This window comes from Protomyctophum parallelum, assembly GCF_964188405.1.
Source record: "Protomyctophum parallelum genome assembly, chromosome: 2".
Taxonomy (NCBI): Eukaryota; Metazoa; Chordata; class Actinopteri; order Myctophiformes; family Myctophidae; genus Protomyctophum; species Protomyctophum parallelum.
In genome coordinates, this window is record NC_139699.1 from 46,780,575 (window position 1) to 46,802,648 (window position 22,074).

Genomic DNA, 22,074 nt, shown 5'->3' on the forward strand with positions numbered 1-22,074 from the left:
TGCCTCCCCAGTGCCTCTCCAGTGCCTGCCCTATGCCTCCCCAGTGCCTCCCCAGTGCCTGCCCTGTGCCTCCCCAGTGCCTCCCCAGTGCCTGCCCTATGCCTCCCCAGTGCCTGCCCTATGCCTCCCCAGTGCCTCCCCAGTGCCTGCCCTATGCCTCCCCAGTGCCTGCCCTATGCCTCCCCAGTGCCTCCCCAGTGCCTGCCCTATGCCTGCCCTATGCCTCCCCAGTGCCTCCCCAGTGCCTGCCCTATGCCTCCCCAGTGCCTCCCCAGTGCCTGCCCTATGCCTCCCCAGTGCCTCCCCAGTGCCTGCCCTATGCCTCCCCAGTGCCTCCCCAGTGCCTGCCCTATGCCTGCCCTATGCCTCCCCAGTGCCTCCCCAGTGCCTGCCCTATGCCTCCCCAGTGCCTCCCCAGTGCCTGCCCTATGCCTCCCCAGTGCCTGCCCTATGCCTCCCCAGTGCCTCCCCAGTGCCTGCCCTATGCCTCCCCAGTGCCTCCCCAGTGCCTGCCCAGTGCCTGCCCTATGCCTCCCCAGTGCCTGCCCTATGCCTCCCCAGTGCCTACCCAGTGCCTGCCCTATGCCTCCCCAGAGCCTCCCCAGGGCCTCCCCAGTGCCTCCCCAGTGCCTCCCCAGTGCCTACCCAGTGCCTGCCCTATGCCTCCCCAGAGCCTCCCCAGGGCCTCCCCAGTGCCTCTCCAGGGCCTCCCCAGTGCCTGCCCTATGCCTCCCCAGTGCCTCCCCATGCAGTGCCTCCCCAGGGCCTCCCCAGTGCCTGCCCAGTGCCTCCCCAGTTCCCCGCCAGGGCCTCCCCAGGGCCTCCCCAGTGCCTCCCCAGGGCCTCCCCAGTGCCTCCCCAGTGCCTCCCCAGTTCCCCCCAGGGCCTCCCCAGTGCCCCCCCAGGGCCTCCCCAGTGCCTCCCCAGTGCCTCCCCAGGGCCTCCCCAGTGCCTGCACAGTGCCTCCCCAGTGTCTCCCCAGTGCCTGCCCAGTGCCTCTCCAGTGTCCCCCCAGTGCCTCCCCAGTGCCTCCCCAGGGCCTCCCCAGTGCCTCCCCAGTGTCTCCAATGTGTCTTAATCAAATTAATTAATTAATCAATCAAATTAATTAATTAGTTAATCAAAAAATTCGGCAAAGCTTTTTCCTGTAGGAAACACTGTGTACAGCCGCATATCTCTCCGCATATCTCTCGGTCAGAAAATGGTCCTCTTCGCACCCAAGGCATTACATTATCCAGAACTTAACCCATTTTGGCCTGACGTCGAAATTTAAAAATAATTCTTCAAAATCCTGACAGTTTTCTGAAAAACCTCATGTTTCTGTATCAGTGGTGCTCAATATTTCATGTCAAGGACCCCAAACAATATATGAAATTGGCCGCCGACCCCATCTAAAAATATGTCGGTCCACGGCTACAAGCTACAAGCTTGTAGCGTGCTACAAGCTTGTAGATCTGCTATTTTTCAATAGCTAAATTATAACATAATGCTTAAAACACCAAAAGGGGTTCCCGCCCAAAATGGGTGGTTAAACAATGGTTCAGTACTGAATGGCTGGCTAGGAGGAAGACATCTGTTGTACTGGACACAGTGCTGTACTGGACCGTACTGGACACACAGGCAGCTTCATAGTGGAGTCCAACACAGGAGCCAATTTTCCAGCCTGTTTTTCTTTTTATATCGTCGATAGAATACACATGATACACAATGCTTTCTATTTCTATCTACAGCATTGACGGCTTACGAATACATTATGCACAGAGAGGCCAGGTCGGATAATGCAGTGGTTCACTTTTTCGTGTCAAGGACCCCCAAATCAACATTTCTTAGGCCACGGACCCCCATTTGAAAACATATGCCAGTGACCCCGATAAGGGAGGATTTTTACGGCTCCAGCAGTGATTCCGAAACACATTAATTTCAAGGGCCCCCAGTTTCACACGCATTATGCCACGGATCCCCGATGTAATGGCATTTCTATCTCTGGGACCCCGATTTATATAGTAAAATCACTGTTAATTTAACTCTGAGAGTGTATAAATGGACCCGTTGAGGTCCATTTGGTTCCATTTGTACACTCTCTGAGTTACAGACCCCATAAGGTTACAAATGATCATTTAGCTGGGTGCCCCCTGGAACTCCCTCAAGTACCCCTGGGGGTCCCCGGACCCCACTTTGGGAACCACTGGGATAATGAACCTAATTCTGTACGTGTTCTCTAACTCTTAACCTGTATATCTTTGTTCCATTACCTACTGTGGTGCTGCTATGACAACTGAACCTCCCCGGGATCAATAAAGGTCTATCCGGCCCAGCTATCGTCATCGGAATGACATGAATTTTAATCCTGATTATACTTCCACAAGTAGGAATTATTCATTAGTTTGATTAATGTATTCTCTCGGCTGTCCCTGCAGACCTCGTGGAGGTGTTTCGCCGTGGAGAACCCTGAGTCGGCCACCTTCAAGCTGTTTATGAGAAAGAGGCAGCATCTGCTTCCCTCCACCTCGGTGTCCAGCCCAAAGCCCAAGAAATCGGTCAGCTTCTGTGTGTTTGTGTGTGTGTGTGTGTGTGTGTGTGCGTGTGTGTGCATGCGTGCATGTGTGTGTGTGTGTGTGTGTGTGTGTGTGTACGCGATTTTTTTTTCATACAAAAACACTGTATAGAATATTATAACAATAATGGTTGTTGTGAAACTGAAGGAGCTTTTCGTCCAAAACTGTCACTTTTCAGGATTCCAATTCAAAGTAGTAGATCGACATGCTCAAAACGTGTCCTTTGCGCTGTGTTTCGAGCTTGTAGATCTACTACTTTTGTAGTTGGGCGTTACCCCCCTGTAAATATGGAGATAAGAAACAACTGTATCGCAGTATAGCGTTATGGCCAGGTTCCCCCGTAAATATGGCAGCAACGTTGAGGTACGCTCCTAGCAGCCAGATGGGGGGTCGACGTTGAGGTACGCTCCTAGCAGCCAGATGGGGGGTCAACGTTGAGGTACGCTCCTAGCAGCCAGATGGGGGGTCGGCGACCTATTAACATATAATTTCTGGGGTCCTTGACATGAAATATTGAGCACCAGTGATATAGAAACATGGGTATATTTCAGAAAACTGTCATGTCTGTGATTGCTGCATGCGAGCAATTGTGCTGTGCGTGTGTGTGTGTGTGTGTGTGCGTGTGCGTGTGTGCGTGTGTTGGACAGGTGAAGATCAGGAGGAAACTGAGGAGTGCAGACGACAGCCCCACGTCTCCCACCGTCCCCAGCATCACCTACGACTCTGTGTTTGACAGCGGCACCGATGTGTACAGCACCGTGGGGACAGGTATCGTGAACCTGAACACCTTCTCAAATATCATATTATATCCATCATTCATAAGAAAACAGTTGTTGCTGGTGGCCATCTTGAAAAATGGCGGCCATCTTGAATATGCAATGACAATTTTCAATTATGCAAAAGATAGAGTATTATATATTGTAAATGAGTCAAATATCATATTATATATATCATTCATAAGAAAACAGTTGTTGCTGGCGGCCATTTTGAAAATTCAGGATGCCTCCACATCCAATTATGTTTGGGATGCCTTTGGCTATATGTGTACCAAATGTCATGCTTTTATCACAAACTGAACGATTGTTATGGCTATATGCTGCACTATTCTGTCTTTACACCATATATATAACCCATTTAGGCCTGACGTCGAATTAAAAAAAAAAGTCTTCTGAGAGAGAATATAATATTCAAAGATGTGTTACTGGTATTACCATAATAATAATAATACAAAAAAACAAAGCTACAGTACTTACAGTAAAGCGTTTACAAGTATACTGTACAAAACAACATATAATAATACTGTACAGGGTTCCTATACCGCCATGAAATTCAGTTAATATTTTTTTATTTTAAAATACAGGCCAAAATACAATACACAGCTAATTTGGAATTCAAATGTTTGGATATCATTTCATAAATAACATGCTTTTTGCACCGATCTGCACCTGGCCATCATTTGGTTACATACAGTTCCATGCAGTCATCTTTTTTTAGTATGATAAACAATAAACATTGCAGACAATGCATTTTTATTTAATTGTAAGAGGGAGCGTATCAACACACAGGTGTAACCACTACATGTTCTGATTGAGCAAGGGGAAGCAGCGGACAAATTAATGAGTTCATTATAAACTGTAGGCCTACGTACCGGTAGATTGCAATTGAATAAAACCATAATTTATAGGCCTACACTACACATAGCCTACTGTAGTACTGTGTGTAGTCTAAACCCCACTAAACCCCACAGGTTACAGGCGATAGAAAATGTAATGTCAAGCAGAGCCATGCAGTGCACGTAAACTGCTTGAGCATTATATGCCGATGTTAGCATCTCACTCCATATAATTGAATAAAAGCATATAAAAAACATGAATTATACACCCAATGAAAATGTACACTTCACGGATTATAGGCCATTTGGAATTAGAACAATCGGTTGAAGATTGCCCGAGTATAGCACGATTTAAATCTCAACCTTTTTGATGCACTGAGGACTTCATGGTGGCAGTGTTTTATAGTACTATACTTGTGAGGACCTGGCTGGCTGGCTCTGCTTGAATTCATGGTGAATTCGCTGGCGCACGCCGCGCACCGAAAATGGAGGGATCTGCAAGCTCACAAAGCGCTGTCATGCAACACTTGGAGCTTGTAGATACACGGATGACAATAAACATTTCACAGAATATATACCACTTTGAATGAAAACAATTGGTTGTGCATAGGCTGCATAGGCACTTGTGAAACCATAGCCTAGATTTTTTTTATGGATGTGGAGGACTGGTGTTGCGCTGTTGTGAGGTGAGTGGCGTGTGGAGATCTGCAAACTCAACACGTTAAACACGCATACTAATATAAATGAGGTCTGAGGCTGATTAAGTTTGCAAATAACGACCCATGGGCGCTTATATGGACGAGTGCGGTTATTTGGACGAGGCGGTTATTACGCAAAATGGTGTCAGAACCTGGGCCGTTATTAGGTAGTGGGGCGGCTATTTGAGCATGGGCTGTTATTTGGAAATATACGGTATCTGTAGAAGTATACTTGGATTCAAGTGTGATTGACCAGCTCCATGTGTCCCTTTTAAGCCCCAAGGTTCTCCCTAAGGTAACTGGCAGCAGCAGAAGGAGATTAGGAGATTAGCATTTCATTGAATAATTCATTTTATACTTGAATAATCCTCCTAACCATGAATTAAATCAACTTTTGGTCCCTGTTTATTTCAGATTATCTTTGTTCTTCTCAGATGAGAAATATGATGCTGATCCGCCTGGCATTATGTGAGATTAGCTGCAAACAGACACACAGACATAGACACAGACAGACAGTCAGACACACAGGCACACGCACGCACAGACACACAGGCACACGCACAGACACACAGGCACACCCACAGACAGAAACAAAGCCATGTGCACAGACAGACACACAGGCACGTGCACAGACAGGCACTCGCATGCACAGACACACAGGCACACGCACGCACAGACACACAGGCACACGCACGCACAGACACACAGGCACACGCACGCACAGACACACAGGCACACGCACGCACAGACACACAGGCACACCCACAGACAGACACACAGGCACGTGCACAGACAGACACACAGGCACGTGCACAGACAAACACACAGGCACATGCACAAACAGGCACGTGCACAGACAGACACACAGGCACGTGCACACACACACACACACAGCTCGGGGTGCCGCGCAGATATGGCAGCTTTTACTCTACGATGATTACGATAAAGTCACGGAATAATCCCTCACGTTCATATTTTGAACGAGAGGCATGTTGAAGTCAGACATGAAGAGCTTAGTATATCCATCTGGTCAAAACCACAGAGAGCGCCCTGGATTAGGAGATACGAGCCTTTGTTTTTGAGCCGTAAACAGGGAAGTGAACGTGCATGCGCCAAGAGCAAGGAGTACGAGAAGGAGGCGCAGAAGGAGAGGCCAACCCCCCAAAAAATTTTTTTATCTTGTTTGATATCAATGAAAAGGCGCTAGGACGTTAGCTATGATGTTTCCACACGTCCTATGGTCTGAATGGGTTAAAATGCACACTTTTCACCCCAAATTCCAATTGCAAGTTCCAGTTTGTTATATTGCACCTTGGCTGCATGCATGTGTGACGCGTGTCTGTGTGTGTGTGTGTGTGTGTGTGCGCACGTGCGTGCATGTGTGTGTGTGTGTGTGTGTGTGTGTGTGTGTGCACGTGCGCAAATGCGTGCGTGCGTTTCCTAAACAGTCGGGAACACGTTTTGGTGTTAGCATTACGTTATGCTTTAGCTATTGAAAAATATCAGATCTACAAGCTCATAGCGCGCCACCGAGTGGCACGCTACGAGTTTGTAGGTCTGCTATTTTTGAAAAATCGAAGAGCGACTGACGTAGCGACTGACATTTTTAGAATCTGATCTCAGGTCAGAATGGAAAACTGTCAGGATGTAGAAGACCTTTTTAGAATCTGATCTCAGGTCAGAATGGGTTAATGTCCAACTGATGGACTAAGTGTCCAAAATCACATACCGTACTACAATGCTACCGTACTGTACAATACCGCACTACAATGCTACATACGTATACAATAGTATCTTTCACTTACTACCACACGCTATCAAATCATCACACATAATGTTGGGAAAGTGTCCCGTCTGGTGGCCAGAAGACGTACTGCATGTTCCCGTTTACATTGTGTATTATTATATCAATGAATGTTGTTCATTCGACATGTCATCGGTTTCAACTAATATCTACCAAAAAGTGGAAGACTTTATGGTTTGTGCAAAGCACAGACACCAGCGCTAGTTGCGAATGCATTGAGTGATTACTATGTAACACAGGCAGATCTGTCAGTCTGTCACGCTGTGACACCACCCGCCCGCCACCAGAGGGCACAGCTGTATCACACACAAAAACACACACGCACGCACACACGCACACACACACACACACACACACACACAGTAAAAAAAAAAACTTAAAAAAAAGTACGTAATTTATTCAAATTGTTATTGCAATTCACGAGCTGCGTTCGCTTCCCACGTTCTTCGCTCGTCTTACTTGTAGGGGCTAGACCAGTCTGCAGTCAAGCGACCTGGATGGTTTACCAGGCTAGTTTAATAGAACCGTAATTGACGTTATGCCAGGTTGGAGGTTGTCGACTAAAACTAAGACAAAAAATGTTCGTCGACTACCTAAATGGAAACTAAATGAAAACTAAGCTATGGTGACTAAAACTAAGGCTAAATGTATTGACAAATTCGTCAACAGATAAAAACTAGACTAAAACGTTAGGAAGGGACTAGTGGACAAGAGATCCAGTATAAGTCATTTTACACTTGGTTGCATGCTGAAAATAGCAGATCTACAAGCTTGCAGATCGGCTATTTTCAGCAAGTGTACAAACAGCCATTACGACGGCATCAAGGCTCGCCAAAATACATTTTAGTCGACCAAATCAACTGTAGATTTAGTCGACTAAAACTAGACTAACACTAAAGCATTCCAGGTGACTAAAATGTGATTGAAACTAAAAGATGTTTCAGTCCAAAGACAATGACTAAACAAAAATAGAAAGTTTCTGCCAAAAACAACACATACGGTTCCATACCGTAATAGTATACCTAATTTTGGAAGCATTTCACATACATTCAGACAACTAGTCCCACATACTTAATTGGCCATACTATATAGTATGTTTGTATGTTGTACACGGTCACATGTCTCACTTAATCTGAACTTCACCACTTCAACATCCATCCTCTTTTAGCTTACATTCATAATGAATTAGTTTCGAGGGCCACCATTTGGCTCGGGTTTTGTTTTGTTTGTTGTGCTGTGAATCTGAGATGATGAAAGGGTGGTGTGTTACCGTGACTAGTCCTTACCTTAGTATATATGAATAGAGAAGGCACCCAGCCAAACACATGAACGAGCTGGTCCGTTGACTATCATTGTACACGTTCACGACGGCAGCACGCTCGTGCGCGTTCGTGCACGTTTAACGGCAGCGTGTTCATGAGTTTGGGGCAAATCCACCCCAGAATGCAATCTGTTCCTACCCGGAAAGAGGAGTGAAATCGCCTCATGCGCTTTAGAGCAACTTAATGCAAGTGGATGGAAGGAGAACTCGGATGTCATCTCTATTCATATATATTCTAAGTTCCTTACCCGTTGTGAGATATTCCCCCCCTCCCCCCCAATAAATATTGTTAATTACCGTTCAGTTTAACTTGTATAATATGTTTGTGTTTTTTTTGTTGCAGTAATCTTAAGCTATAGCGTTGCGTGAGTGCTGAGACACACACACACACACACGTCCTGTCACGCTTTAGCGCACGTATCCCCCAAAAAGCATGTTTTTGCAATAAATGTTGTGAAATTCCGCATTTGTGTCGCCCCCTATGGATGCGAATGGAATTGCTTTGGGCTCTCCGTTGATTAAACCACCCTCGACATGTGAATGAAATTTGGGGTGCATTGGACATTCCGTTCGTGATTTGGGTCATTTTGTATGAAACGGGCCCCTCCCATTAACTTTGGACATCGATTACAGCCGAACGATACGGACTATGAAAAGTCTGCCTGTGGCGTTTTAATCGGATAGGTCCAGAGATCATGTGTACCGATTTTTGTGAGAATTAAAGTGGGCTCTACAATTTACAATTTACAATAATTTACAATTTAGGCATTTAGCAGACGCTCTTAATCCAGAGCGATTTACATTAAGCAAGAACAAAAAAGCATGAAATAAAATCACATAAAAAGCATTTATCATGAAACATGCGTAAGCTAAGAGCCTCCCCTCCAAGTGAGAGAAAAAATACTTGATGTGAGTTTTCACATTGTCCCATAAGTGTTCACTAATGAATTTGTTATGAATTTATACTTTGTTAAATGGGAAAAAGGGCTTCGTAAAGACCTCCATATTATTATGGTCAATGCCTGTGTGAAAAGTGGTAGTGATTGGTGCAGGCAGTGAGGAGCTACGACATGAATGTCTTGACATTCATTCAGACATTCAGACATTGAGTTAATTATAGTATGATATGCTGATGATGATATTATGATGATGTGATTAATGGTGTTCTTCATCTCATGTGCTCTTCAGATGGTCAACAGTCTTGGACGTCATTGTCTTCCGTTCAGTTTTGCTCGCCACCTCCAGGTAAGAACACTGTTCACGTTTATAGCCCCGTTTGGAACGTCATTATTCACATTAGCTCATATTTTGCTCCGAGATGAGGTCCACCTCGCTGGACCCTGGCGGGTGTCAGGTCCGCTGAAAGCAGTGTTGATTTCGTCAACTAAAACTAAGTCAAAAAACGTTCATCGACTACCTTTTTTCCACTGACGAAAACTAAATGGAAACTAAATTAAAACTAAGATGATGACAGACTAAAACTAAGACTAAATATACTCACAATTTCTTCAACAAAATTGTAGAATATGGCGATAAGAGGTCTCAGCCCCAACAGCAACGATATTCAATAAATGTCACGGAACATACCTGGGGAAAAGTGAAGCTGAAATATCACTATTGCTGAAGACAAGGGCAAGCTGTGGTGGCAATGATAAGAAGTCCTTTAAGGAGATGATCTGAATATCTAAGCCAATTTAAAGACTTTCAATCCCCCCCCCCCCCCCCCCCCCGCCCACACACACACACACACACACACACACAACCCTCCAAGCCAAGGTCAACAAATAATCTAACGTGATCAGTCAGTGGTTCTCTCAAACATTCTCATGTCAACGACTACAACATTTATTTTTATTTTCCAATAGCTAAAGCATAACACAAAATGCTTAAAACACCAAAAGGGTCCTGAATCATGTCTTAAACGGTGCCTCCCTAGTCTACAGTGTGTATAGCATTGAGGTTCAATGCAGTGGAGCCTGCCTGGCAAATTACATGGGGGGCGTCCTTTTTGTGGGCGTGGCCAAAAGTGGGCGTTACCAAAAGGTGGGCGTGACCATGGCCGCCAGAAGTCTGTCAGCTTCAAAATAGTGTTAAAAATAATATAACCCAATTGACTCCAGTCCTCTCTGTTTAATTCACTACAGTAAGCACTTGTGTTATTTGTAAAGTGTTCTTAGAAGACAATTGTAAACAGCTCCCTGGATAAATTGTAAAAGTATACTGTACCAATTTTATAATCATTTATAAACTGTTAATAAAAATGTATGAGAAAAATAAAGTATAGTTGATTATTTGAGCTTGTTTCTAAAGTGTAGTTGTTTATGGAGAGTAGGTAACCAAGTGATTAGATGTCAAACTGAACTTCAATGTGTTTGTGGGGCAGTGAAGAGGAGCCCTGGCCTGCTGGAGGTGCATCCTCCGGGTCCCCCGCTGAGGAACAGCTGCAGCTTCGCAGACGACCTGGACCTGGACGGAGAACAGCGACACGTCGACCTGACGCCGGTCAGCTCCGTGTCACAGTGAGTTGTGATCCCATTCTGACCTGAGATCAGATTCTAAAGAATGTCTTCTACATCCTGACAGTTTCCCATTCTGACCTGAGATCAGATTCTAAAAAAATGTCTTCTACATCCCGACAGTTTCCCATTCTGACCTGAGATCAGATTAAAAAAATGTCTCTTCTACATCCTGACAGTTTTCTGAAAAAGCTATGTTTCTGTGTCAGTCGTTCTTCGATTTTTTCAAAAATAGCAGATCTACAAGCTCATAGCGCGCCACTCGGTGGCGCGCTATGAGCTTGTAGATCTGCTATTTTTCAATAGCTAAAGCATAACATAATGCTAACACCAAAATGGGTGGGGTATATATATATATATATATACTGTATATATATAAAATATACATATATATAAAAAATATATATATATTATAGTAAAAGTAAATATATACGTAAAAGTAATATAATAAAAAAATTGGCATACACCGAGTTGATAAATGAGGGCCTAAAAATGTAAAATCAGTCCTAAAATGAACAGGCAGCCAGTGGAGGGAGGCGACTCAGGCGAGGACAAGCGTAATGTGGTCACGCCTTCTGGAGTTTGTCAGTAATCTGGGCTGCTGAGTTCTGTACCATTTGAAGACGGGAGATAGTTTTCTTTATTGAGTTGAGATTGAATAGAGTGAGTTGCAGTAATCTAGGCGTGACGTGATGAAAGCATGGATTATTTTATAGAAGATTTTTCTGTGGAACCGAGTCAGACAAAATGTAATGCCTCGACCCCTTACATTCCAAGTGCTTGGCAGGGTGGTGGGGAGGGGTCCCCAGGGTGGTGGGGAGGGGTCCCCAGGGGGGTGGGGAGGGGTCCCCAGTTCATATACCATATGATTATTTTGGGGAGTGACAGCCTGGAAAGGTTGAGAGCCGCTGATTCAGACACGTGTGTGTGTGTGTGTGCGCGTTAGTGCTGCCGTAATTGTCCAAAAATTGGATTCGGATATTCGTTTAAAAAACCCACGTGGATTCGAGCAATTCGACCCATTCGGATTTCGGATTTCAATTCGAGCCATTCGGATTTATTAATAATTATATTTACACCAATACAACCTGAGACATAACATTTAAGATTGCATTGATTGATTGATTGATTGAAATCTTTATTAACAGTTTGTAGAATTTACAGTACATTTTAAGCACAAACTCAATACAAAGACTGTCAACTGTGAGTGGACGACCCAATTAAGCATTACACTTGTTTACAACAGGGTCCACATTGTTCAATTCATCAAAACATTTAAAGACATACAAACATTTAGAGACATACAAATAGACATTTCTCTGTAGGTAAAGAACAGAACAGGAATTCATCATATGGGAAGCAAAAAAGGGAAAAGATACTATATACAGTGAGGGAAAATGGGGTGGGGGGGTGGGGGGGATTCAGATTTTACAGAGGCCAGTTTCGAATTGCAGCCATCCGTAGGTGCCCTTTGAGAGCGGTTTTGAAGGAGTCAAGGGATTCACATGTCTTAATGACTGTTGGTAGGGCGTTCCACATTTTGGTGGCATAGGAGCGAAAAGAATTTAGTCCCTTGTTTGTGCCGAATCTGGGTTGTACATGGTTTGTTGCACTCCCTCTGGTGTTGTGGGTGTGGACTTCGTTTACATTAAGGAAGTATTTAGACAGGTACATGGGTATCTTGGTGGTGTATCGAATCTTGTGGACCAGACCCATTGCAAGATGCTGTACTCTGTCGTCGACCCTAAGCCATCCCAGCCTGTCAAAGTGGGCAGGGGTGAGGTGGGTTCGGGGGGTGAGGCCAAGTAGGAGCCTGACCAGTTTGTTTTGAGAGGTCTGGAGCCTTGTTTTAAGGGCCTTTGAGGTGCTGTGGTACCAAGAGGTGGATGCATAGTCAAAGAAACCTTGTACGAGGGCTCCTGTTAAGGTCTTCAAGGTGTTTTTGCTGACCAGTGAGGAGATCCTGTAAAGGAATCTTGTTCTTTGATTGACTTTTTTGATTACGTTGGTGGCCATTTTATCACCGGAAAGATTGGCCTCCAGGATGGAACCTAGGTAGGTAATTTCATCTTTTCGTGTGATAATATTGTCACCCACTCTAACCAAGAAGCCATCTGCCTTGCTGAGTTTACTATTTGATCCGAAGAGGATGGATTCAGTTTTTCCCAGGTGTAAGGATAGTTTGTTATCAGCGAGCCAGGTGCAGATTCTACCGAGTTCAGAGCTGAGGGTCTTTTCAACCTGCAGTTTGTTCCTGTCCGAGACCAGCAGTGCTGAGTCATCTGCGAACAGGAACAAGTTGCAGTCACAAGCTGAAGTCATGTCGTTAACATAAATTAGGAACAGTAAAGGCCCTAGTATGCTTCCTTGTGGGACGCCACAGCTCACTGGGAGGGGAGGGGACAGTGTTCCGTTCACCTCCACCATCTGTTCTCTCCCCTCCAGGTAGGATTGCATCCAGCTCACTGACGTGCTATCAAAACCAATAGCTTTAAGCTTGTTAACCAGTATGGAGTGGTTCACGGTGTCAAAAGCCTTTTGGAGGTCCAGCATGACCATGCCGCAGTATTTTCCAGCATCCACCTCGTGTTTGATGTGGTCGCTCAAATAGAGGAGGCATGTGTCAGTGGAGTGGGATGTTCTGAAACCAGATTGGAACTCGTACAGCAATTTATTAGTGGCAAGATACTTTTCAACCTGTTCATAGACTATTTTTTCCATCACTTTCGAGATGGAGCTTAGAATAGAAATAGGGCGGTAGTTGCCGGGTTCTAATTTACTCCCTTTTTTGTACAAGGGGGTTACTTTGGCCAGTTTAAAATCTTGGGGGACCTGTCCCTGTTTGATGGAGAGGTTAACTATATGGGTGATGACTGGAGCTATGGAAAAGGCTGAGTCTCTGAGAAATTTGGAGGGAATATTGTCATGGCCAGTGGCCTTGTGGGGTTGGAGGGCACTCAGTTTTTTAAGTACCTCCTCGGTTGTTACCATTGCCATTTTAAAATTATCTTTACAAACACCAAGGTTTTTGTAGAAGGCTGTGATGTGCTCTACACCAAAACGCCCAGAGTGGGAGGGCAGTTTGCTAACCAGCTTTGTTGCAATGTTTGTAAAGAAGATGTTCAAGTGGTTGGCTACATCGAGTTTGTCAGTGATGAGGGTGTTATTCGATTTGATGTTTATGTTAGTAAACCTGGTTTTTAGTTTCCGACCACAGCCTAGTTGGTTGTTTAGTAACTTCCATAGCTCCCGAGGATTGTTTTTGATTTCCTCGGCTTTATCATTGATAAAGTTACATTTGGCTGATTTGGTCATGGCAATTACACCGTTTCTTAGCTTGTTACACTGGGCTTTTAGGTTGCACAGTTTGGTTTGGAGATCACTGTCGAAGCGCTTGCACTTGGCTAGTTTGGACTTGCATTTAAGAAGTTCAGAGCATTTGTTGTCTCTGGCTTTCATTGCAGTCAGTATGTCCGAATTCATCCATGGCTCCGAGCGGGTTTTGACCCTGACGGTTCTCAAAGGAGCCATGATGTTTAGTACTGATGTAAATTTGGTTTTAAAGCCAAGCCATGCTTCTTCGACTAGTGAGCTCCTGAGCACATCGGACCAATCCAGACTCTCCAGTTCAAGGTTAAAGGCCTCACTAGAGTAGGTTTTGAGGTCCCTAGATATGACTATCTCTCTCTCTCTCCGCGCATTGGTGCTGCTGAAAAGCAAGTTGGAACACAACGCATGCATTCTCCCTTCTCCAGTAAAACTTTTTTTTTCTTGTATACAGATTTATTTGATTGTGTAGTAGTCGATCTCTATACTCTGTAAAATTTAGAAAGAATGACACAAGACAAGACACAAGACTGCTTAATTAAGTTAATTTAGGACCTAGCAGTTAATTTCGTTTTATTAAACACATTTCTTCCATATGTATTATGCCCATGGATATACAGAGTGAACTTAACAATGATAAATTAATATGATAATACCTTTTATATAAACACCAACATGAATTTATGTTTGTTATTTACAGCTAGGTAGAGTAGTGGGGCGAGATGGAAAAGGGGCGTCCGTATCTGTTACCAAACTAAAGACATGGGTCGTGTGAGTGGGTCCATGTTAGAGAGGTGGATCTAGTTTAACCCATTCTGGACGGTAACCCCTTTCGGTGTTTTAAGCATTACGTTATACTTTAGCCTTATACTTTAGCTATTGAAAAAAAGCAGATCTACAAGCTCATAGCGCTGCACAGAATGCCGCGCTACGAGCTTGTGGGTCTGCTATTTTTTTAAATGTTTTTAACTCAAATCTTTGCTTCTGAGGGGTCCCTGGAACAACACTTTTTCAGATGGGGGTCGGCGGCCAACATATCATTTTTGGGGTCCTTGACATGAAATATTGAGCACCACTGATACAGAAACATGAGGTTCATTTAGAAGACATTTTTAAAATGTCGACGTCAGGCCTAAATGGTACTAACTGAAGAATGTGCTTGAGTACAGATATAATTGCTGACCATTATATATCAAGCTTAAGCTTACTTTATACTTCTTGAAAAAAAGAAAAGATCTAGCTTGTAGTTCCGTCCTTTTTGACGAGACACGGTGTAGTATACAGTACACGGTGTAAAATCAGGCTTTAGAATATACATATAGCTATTAAAGTAGTGGTTCTCAAACCTTTTTGTGTCGAGGACCCCCAAATGTATATACTAGCCCTTAACCGTTGTGAGATATCCCCCCCCCCTTGTGGCCGCGGGGGGTACTGCACCCTGGGTGCGTTTTCACATTTTTAATTCACTAATAAATTCATTATTAATCATTAATTAATTAAATCGAAAAAAGGGCTTCGTGAAGACCTCCATATTATTATGGTAAATTATGTGTGAAAAGTGGGAGTGATTTGGTGCAGGCAGTGTGGAGCTATGACAGTGTTTCTGACACACACACACACACACACACACACACAGACTGACACACAGACAGACATGCACACACACAGACAGACATTGACTGAATTATAGTATGATGATTTGGCTGCTGACCCCCAACTGGAAATGTTTTGTCCTAGTAGGGACCCCCAGAATTGGAAGATTTGTGTAACAACTTGTGTGACTATATACCGCTCAAAATAACAGTCTCACTCTGTTCACACAGGATGACCGAGGCCCACAGGAGAGCCATCCGTGTCATCCAGAGAATGAGATACTTTGTGGCTAAGAAAAGATTTCAGGTGAGCATTAAAAAAGAAAAAGGTCTTCTAATCCTTATCACTGTAGTCCTTCTTCTTCTGTCTGTCATTTCCACTCATTAATTGGCCTGCTCTGGGAATGATAAATCTGTTAGCTATGACTTTGCAAAGTTATACTGCATGATATTAGTCATCAAGACTTTTTTAAATTTAATTCATCATTCCATCTTGTATTTAACAATTTAGTCCTGCATGCACGCACGCACACACACACGCACGCACGCAAGCACACAAACAGACACACACACACACACACACACACACACACACACACACACACACACACACACACACACACACACACATAGGCTACTTTTGAGAGCATACATCTGAAGGATACAAGAAGAGGGGGCACCTCAATGTAAAACTTGCTATTTTAATCCCAATTGGGACACATTATAATTGAACATCCATGGTACATCATTATCGGACTTAAATTTACCATTTAACATCAACTTGTTTATGCCCAAAATGATTGGATGCACAGGCTTTGTAGACATTTCTTTGCAACTATAGAAATCACTAATCATTTCCAAATCGAGGCGCCCACTCTTTCATAGAGAACCGAAGTCCACAGGTTTGTGTATTTTTTTATTTACATTGAAATCCCCATATAGGGGGATTTTAGGTCGCATTCATATAAGTACTGTGTTTGAAAAATAAACCGATCATCCAGGCCTTTCTGTCAGGGGGGTGGCTGTGCGTCGTTAATGATGTCCATTAATATTTGATACAGCCAGTTTCTGGAGAAAATTGAATTAATGTGGCCGCAAAAGCCTTGAAACTACAAGCGTATGAAAGCAATGTCACTGCTAAGTCACGCCCAGCTGTCAACACATTGCGTTCCTGAGGTTCCTGAGATTCCTTGTTGACATAAGCTCAGCTGGCAGTGACTCGACTCGTAGTAACCACGAAACATTAAATATTAAAATAAAATAAAAACAGAATTAACATGTCAGTTTCTGTTGTGCCACTCCGCCTACCCGGAAATGTAGTCTCTGGGTTGTGTGACTCGTTTCTAGCGCTTATTGTGTTACTCTTTGGGTATATTTGTACATTTCCACCTTCAGTCGATGCTTCATAACCATTTGAGTGAAAATGCCGGGATGATCGGTTTATTTTTCAAACACAGTTCTTATATGAAGAGATCTAAAATCCCAGATTAATGAATTAGATTGCGATTTCAATGCAAAGAAAAAGTACACGAACCTGTGAACTGGCGCCCTCTACTGACAGTGACGTCGGGATTTCGGTGCTCTATAGTGCATACACTTCCTGTTAGCCACCTGGAGACAGTGTTGATTTTGTCGACTAAAACAAAGAGGAAATGTTCGTCGACTACCTTTTTTCACTGACGAAAACTAAATGGAAACTAAATGAAAACGAAGCTATGATGACTAAGACTAAATACATTGACACTTTCGTCAACAAATAAAAACTAGACTAAAATGTTAGGAAGGGACTAGTGGACAAGAGATCCAGTATAAGTCATTTCACACTTGGTTACATGCTGAAAATAGCAGATCTACAAGCTGACAACGCGTCGTGCTGTGACCCATTACGACGGCATTAACCCATTTTGGGCGGGAACCCCTTTTGATTAGCATTATGTTATGCTTTAGCTATTGAAAAATCGCAGATCTACAAGCTCATAGCCACCGAGTGGCGTGCTACTTAAAAGGTCTTTAAATAAATACTTTTTGAAATGTCTATGGGAAAAATGCATTGGGATTCATTTCCTGGGCCTGGCGTCGTCATGAAAGGGGGACTGCGACACTATATAGCACAGCGCTCAAAGAGGTTTTGACGCCTCAGGTATGGCTGCAGCCATTGCTAAACAAATGGCATGCGTTTGAATTAGTCTGATGCTTTGCATACATGCAGCTTCAGGCCTTTATGAATGTTTTAACACCAAAACATTACACATTACATTTCATGGAGATAACTGCAGGAAGATTTTGTATAAAAAAAAAAACGTTTTTCCATAATATCCTTTTTGCTCATATTCTATGCAGCAAGCCCGCAAGCCTTATGATGTGCGAGATGTCATCGAGCAATACTCGCAAGGTCACCTCAACCTCATGGTGAGAATCAAGGAGCTGCAGAGAAGGTGAGATGGTCACCTGAACCGACTGAACAGTTTCTGAGCTGACCACCAGGGGTGGACTCTGAGAATGACTTGCGCCATCCCTTATCCCTAAATGTATTTGTCTTTTTTTTTTTACTATTTTGAAAATCATTTAAAAATAGTTCAACTACAGCCAAACTACATCTACACGTTGTGAGCTCGTAGATCAGCTCTCATTTAGCGACGGACCGGATGTTATCATGGATGAGTCAGCCACATCCATAATAGCTAGATGTAACCAAAACACAACGGGAGGTATGATGAATGAAAACGAGACTAGCGGCGGGACCGCGGTGGGCCGTCTAACACATAATCTTTTTTTTTTAATTGGACGGAATGATTTAGATCAAGAGTTATTAAGGTTTTTAACATTTTCCGTTCTCGTCGGCTAAAATGTTGGGGAACATTTTCGATGATGTCCCAACCGGAAAATAACATTGAGTGATATGCGCAACAGCATGTGGAGCGATGCGATCGTGTTTTGATATCAATAATCTCCGTATTTTTGATCAATCTCCGTCTTGAGCGCTGCAGGGCGTTACTAATTGAAAAGGCGGAGAACTTCGTCCTGTGCGCTCAGGGTGTTAAACTAGCCCATTATGTATTTATGACCATGATTACTACGGTATGAATGGCCTGCTAGGAAGACTATTAATGAGGACTGCAGGGAATTGGGCACGTGCACAATTGTTTCTGTCTCTGTTCTGGACATGCCACCAAAATGTTCAGGATTTTTCAAATATTTTGAAAAACATTTGACAGTTAGTGCAATAGTGAGTGGCGCCTCGTGGCTATTTCAGTCCTTAGCATGGGGAAAGTTTGGTAAAGCCCTGATCACAGTACATCACCTACATACAATTTAGGCATTTAGCCTAAATCCAGAGCGACTTACAATAAGCAAAAACTAAAAACATGGCAAATACACATTGGCCTACATAGAAAGTAGTTATCATGAAACATGCGTACTATAAAGTGCTATGACCACATACAATGCAATGCTAGTGCTGTCTACGTAACATAATAAGTCTGTATAAAATTCTATCCAAGTTCTATCTAAGGGTAAGTGCTACGGGCCATGATGGAGTCTGAAGAGGTGTGTTTTCAGACTATGGCGGAAGATTGGGAGTGAGTCTGCAGTTCTGATTGTAATGGGAAGTGCATTCCATAGTTTTGGAGCCAGAAGGGAGAAGAGTTTGGGACGTGTGGAGCGTTGTTGTCCCGGCGTTTTTAGTGAGGGTACTTCCAGCTTCCCCGCGTTGGCTGATCTGAGTGCGCGGGAGGGTTTGTAGGGTTCGATCATACTTGCAAGATATGGGGGAGCCATACCTTTGGTTGCTTTGAATGCCAGCATCAGAGTTTTGTATTCTGTGCGGGCATCGACCGGGAGCCAATGGAGGGAGCGGAGAAGGGGGGAGACGTGTGAGAATTTTGGCTGGTTGAAGACCAGGCGAGCTTCTCCCCCCTTCTCCTACATACTGATTTGTACACTCTCAGAGTTAAACTAACATTGATTTTACAATATACATTGGGGGTCCCAGAGATAAAATTGTCATTAAATGATGGTCCGTAGACTAATGCATTTCAAACTGGGGGTCCTTGAAATTAAGCGTGTTGAGAACCACTGCTAGAGACGTAAAAATCTTCTCTCATGGCATATCTTTTCAAGTGGGGGTCCGCGGGGCTAATTAGTGTCAATTTGGGGGTCCTTGACATGAAAAGGTTTGGGAACCACTACTGTAGGAAATGCGTGGTTAATGAATGCCGTGATCTTTTCTCCTAGAATGGACCAGTCTCTGGGGAAGCTGACTTTCTTCCAGTCTGGCACAGGTACCGTACATTTTGAACAAACATCCAAAGTTAACGTATATGTTTCCATGCGGAAAACAGCATTTCACTGTATTAATATTATTACCCTTCTCCCTCTGAAGACAGGGCAAAAGACAAAGGCACGAACACAGTTGGAGCCAGGCTCTCCCGCATGGAGGACAAGGTGGGATCAATCATGTAATTTTAAAGCTCAAATCCATGGTTTCATACCACCGATAGTTTTGGTGTTATGGCAACACAATGAAGCTATACGTGTACGTTTCCTGTGTTGAAAGATGCTCTCCATGCATACCGGGTTGTCTGTTCATAGTGCTCGCAACGTACAGTGCCGTACACGACAACTACTGTGAGAGTGTGAGCCTATACATATGAATTCATATCACATTATATGCTATTGTAGTCCATGTCAATAAATTATATTGTCTCTGTCGGGTGGGAAACTGATATTTAGTATGACAATAATAAAAAGATGCACGTTTTTGGCCCGACAGCGACGATGTATATAATATATTATGTATATAAAAAAAAATATATATATATGTATATATTTTTTATTTTTTATTTAACCAGTACAAACACATTGAGACTGCGTCTCTTTTACAAGTGGGAACTGGCCAAGAGGCAGAAATAATATTACACTTCAATACCACGTCATAAATGTCACATTTTGGAACAGCAAATACATATACATGCATACTGTATATATTCATTCATGGTCACGTTTCCTGGTGATGAGTGGATAACATGCTCACTGCCTGGTAGCTGGAGGATGCCAACTACAGATGAGAAACTTAGTATTGTCCAGTATTTCTGTAGTTCAAAGGTCATTAATCATTAATGGCAGATTTGACCACATGTGGATCTTGGACTCCGAGTGGCCAGACTGTGTGTGTGACATCAAATTATGAAGTATGATTCCATATTTTTGCTCAAGGTTTCTGTCTGATCTGGCATCCATTCACTTTCATTTCATCATAATAATGGAATGAAAGTTAAATAATGATATAGAAATCACCCCTGTGTGAAGTGAGGGGCGCTCTTTTCATCGTACATCATCAGGGACATATGACGTACATTCTCCTTTGTGTAGGACAACAATACCTTTGTGCTCGTCCACATATGTCATGACGTAAATTCTCCATTCATTGTCAATGGGAATTTAATCAAAGCAAACATTATTTATAAAGCACATTTAAAAACGACCAAAGTTCTGTACAAGTCAAAAAACATATAGCATCAACAACACAATCTAATAAGATCAATACATCAATATCAAGCGGGTACATATGGATATAATAACATAAGACACTAAGATAAGAAGTGATCAAATAAAAGGTTGGAATTTAACTAGGAATTTAACTAGGGAACCCCTTTTGGTGTTAGCATTATGTTATGCTTTAGCTATTGAAAAATAGCAGATCTACAAGCTCATAGCACGCCACCGAGTGGCGCGCTACGAGCTTGTAGGTCTGCTATTTTAAAAAAATCGAAGAACGACTGACATAGAAATTCAGAATCTGATCTCAGGTCAAAATGGGTTAACACATTGTGTGCCCTTTCAACATTTCCAAAATAGTGATCCAGGGTGCCCAATGTTATTTTTGACATTTCTTTTTTTTTTTTTTATAAAAAAAAAAGAAATTTTCAAAGACGTCCACAGACGTCCTGGGCACCTCATAGCGGTAATTCACACTACGTCTGTAGACGTCTTGGACACAAGTTGTGTTAGGCATAACGGATCTGATGTGAAGAGGCTATAGAGCACCGAAGTCTGACGTCACTTTCAGTAGAGGGCGTCAGTCCCCAGGTTCATGTATTTGTTTAGTTACATTGAAATCCCCATTGAGGCGATTTTAGATCGCCTCATATAACAACTGTGTTTGAAAAATAAACATGTCACCCTGGCCGCTTCACTCATATGGATATGAAGAATCAACTGACTGAGAGAAAACGCTAATGTTACTGCTGCTGAATTAGTTAGATTTTCGCTAGAAGCAGACTGTATCATATATGAGTGACTGACTGTTGCAAACGATACAGAGACACCTCCCTAACAATAACGCTGAGACAGCTTGTTTATTTTTGGACCACAACGCTTATAGTAGACGATATTAAGATCACCCCATGTTATTCTCCATAGAGAAATTACTTCCGCGAACCAGGGGAATCGTCGGGATGAGCGAGTTACGTCAGGACTTCGGTGCTCTATAGGGCTGCCCCTAAGCCACAGCAAAAGCACGGTCTCCCCTGGTTTTAAGTAGGGCTGTTTTGGGGGTCAATAGTGAGAGGTGTGTGCTGACCTCAGGGGCTCTGACCGGCTTCAAGAAGTTCTGCCAAGTAAAAGGGGGCCAGCCCATTGAGGGATTTAA

At 43.4% G+C, this 22,074-nt stretch overlaps 1 protein-coding gene across 1 annotated transcript in view; it reads left to right on the forward strand.

Annotated features, from left to right (window-relative positions):
* Positions 1-22,074, forward strand: part of kcnq1.1 (potassium voltage-gated channel, KQT-like subfamily, member 1.1) — a gene marked incomplete at both ends in the record, with an annotated part of 64,057 nt that overhangs the window by 36,661 nt on the left and 5,322 nt on the right. The window contains 8 exons of the mRNA XM_083759326.1: positions 2,418-2,537; positions 3,203-3,323; positions 9,179-9,235; positions 10,374-10,509; positions 15,657-15,732; positions 17,766-17,860; positions 19,659-19,705; positions 19,807-19,868. Coding sequence (XP_083615452.1) covers positions 2,418-2,537; positions 3,203-3,323; positions 9,179-9,235; positions 10,374-10,509; positions 15,657-15,732; positions 17,766-17,860; positions 19,659-19,705; positions 19,807-19,868 — 714 coding nt within the window. The remainder of the gene's footprint in view (positions 1-2,417; positions 2,538-3,202; positions 3,324-9,178; positions 9,236-10,373; positions 10,510-15,656; positions 15,733-17,765; positions 17,861-19,658; positions 19,706-19,806; positions 19,869-22,074) is intronic.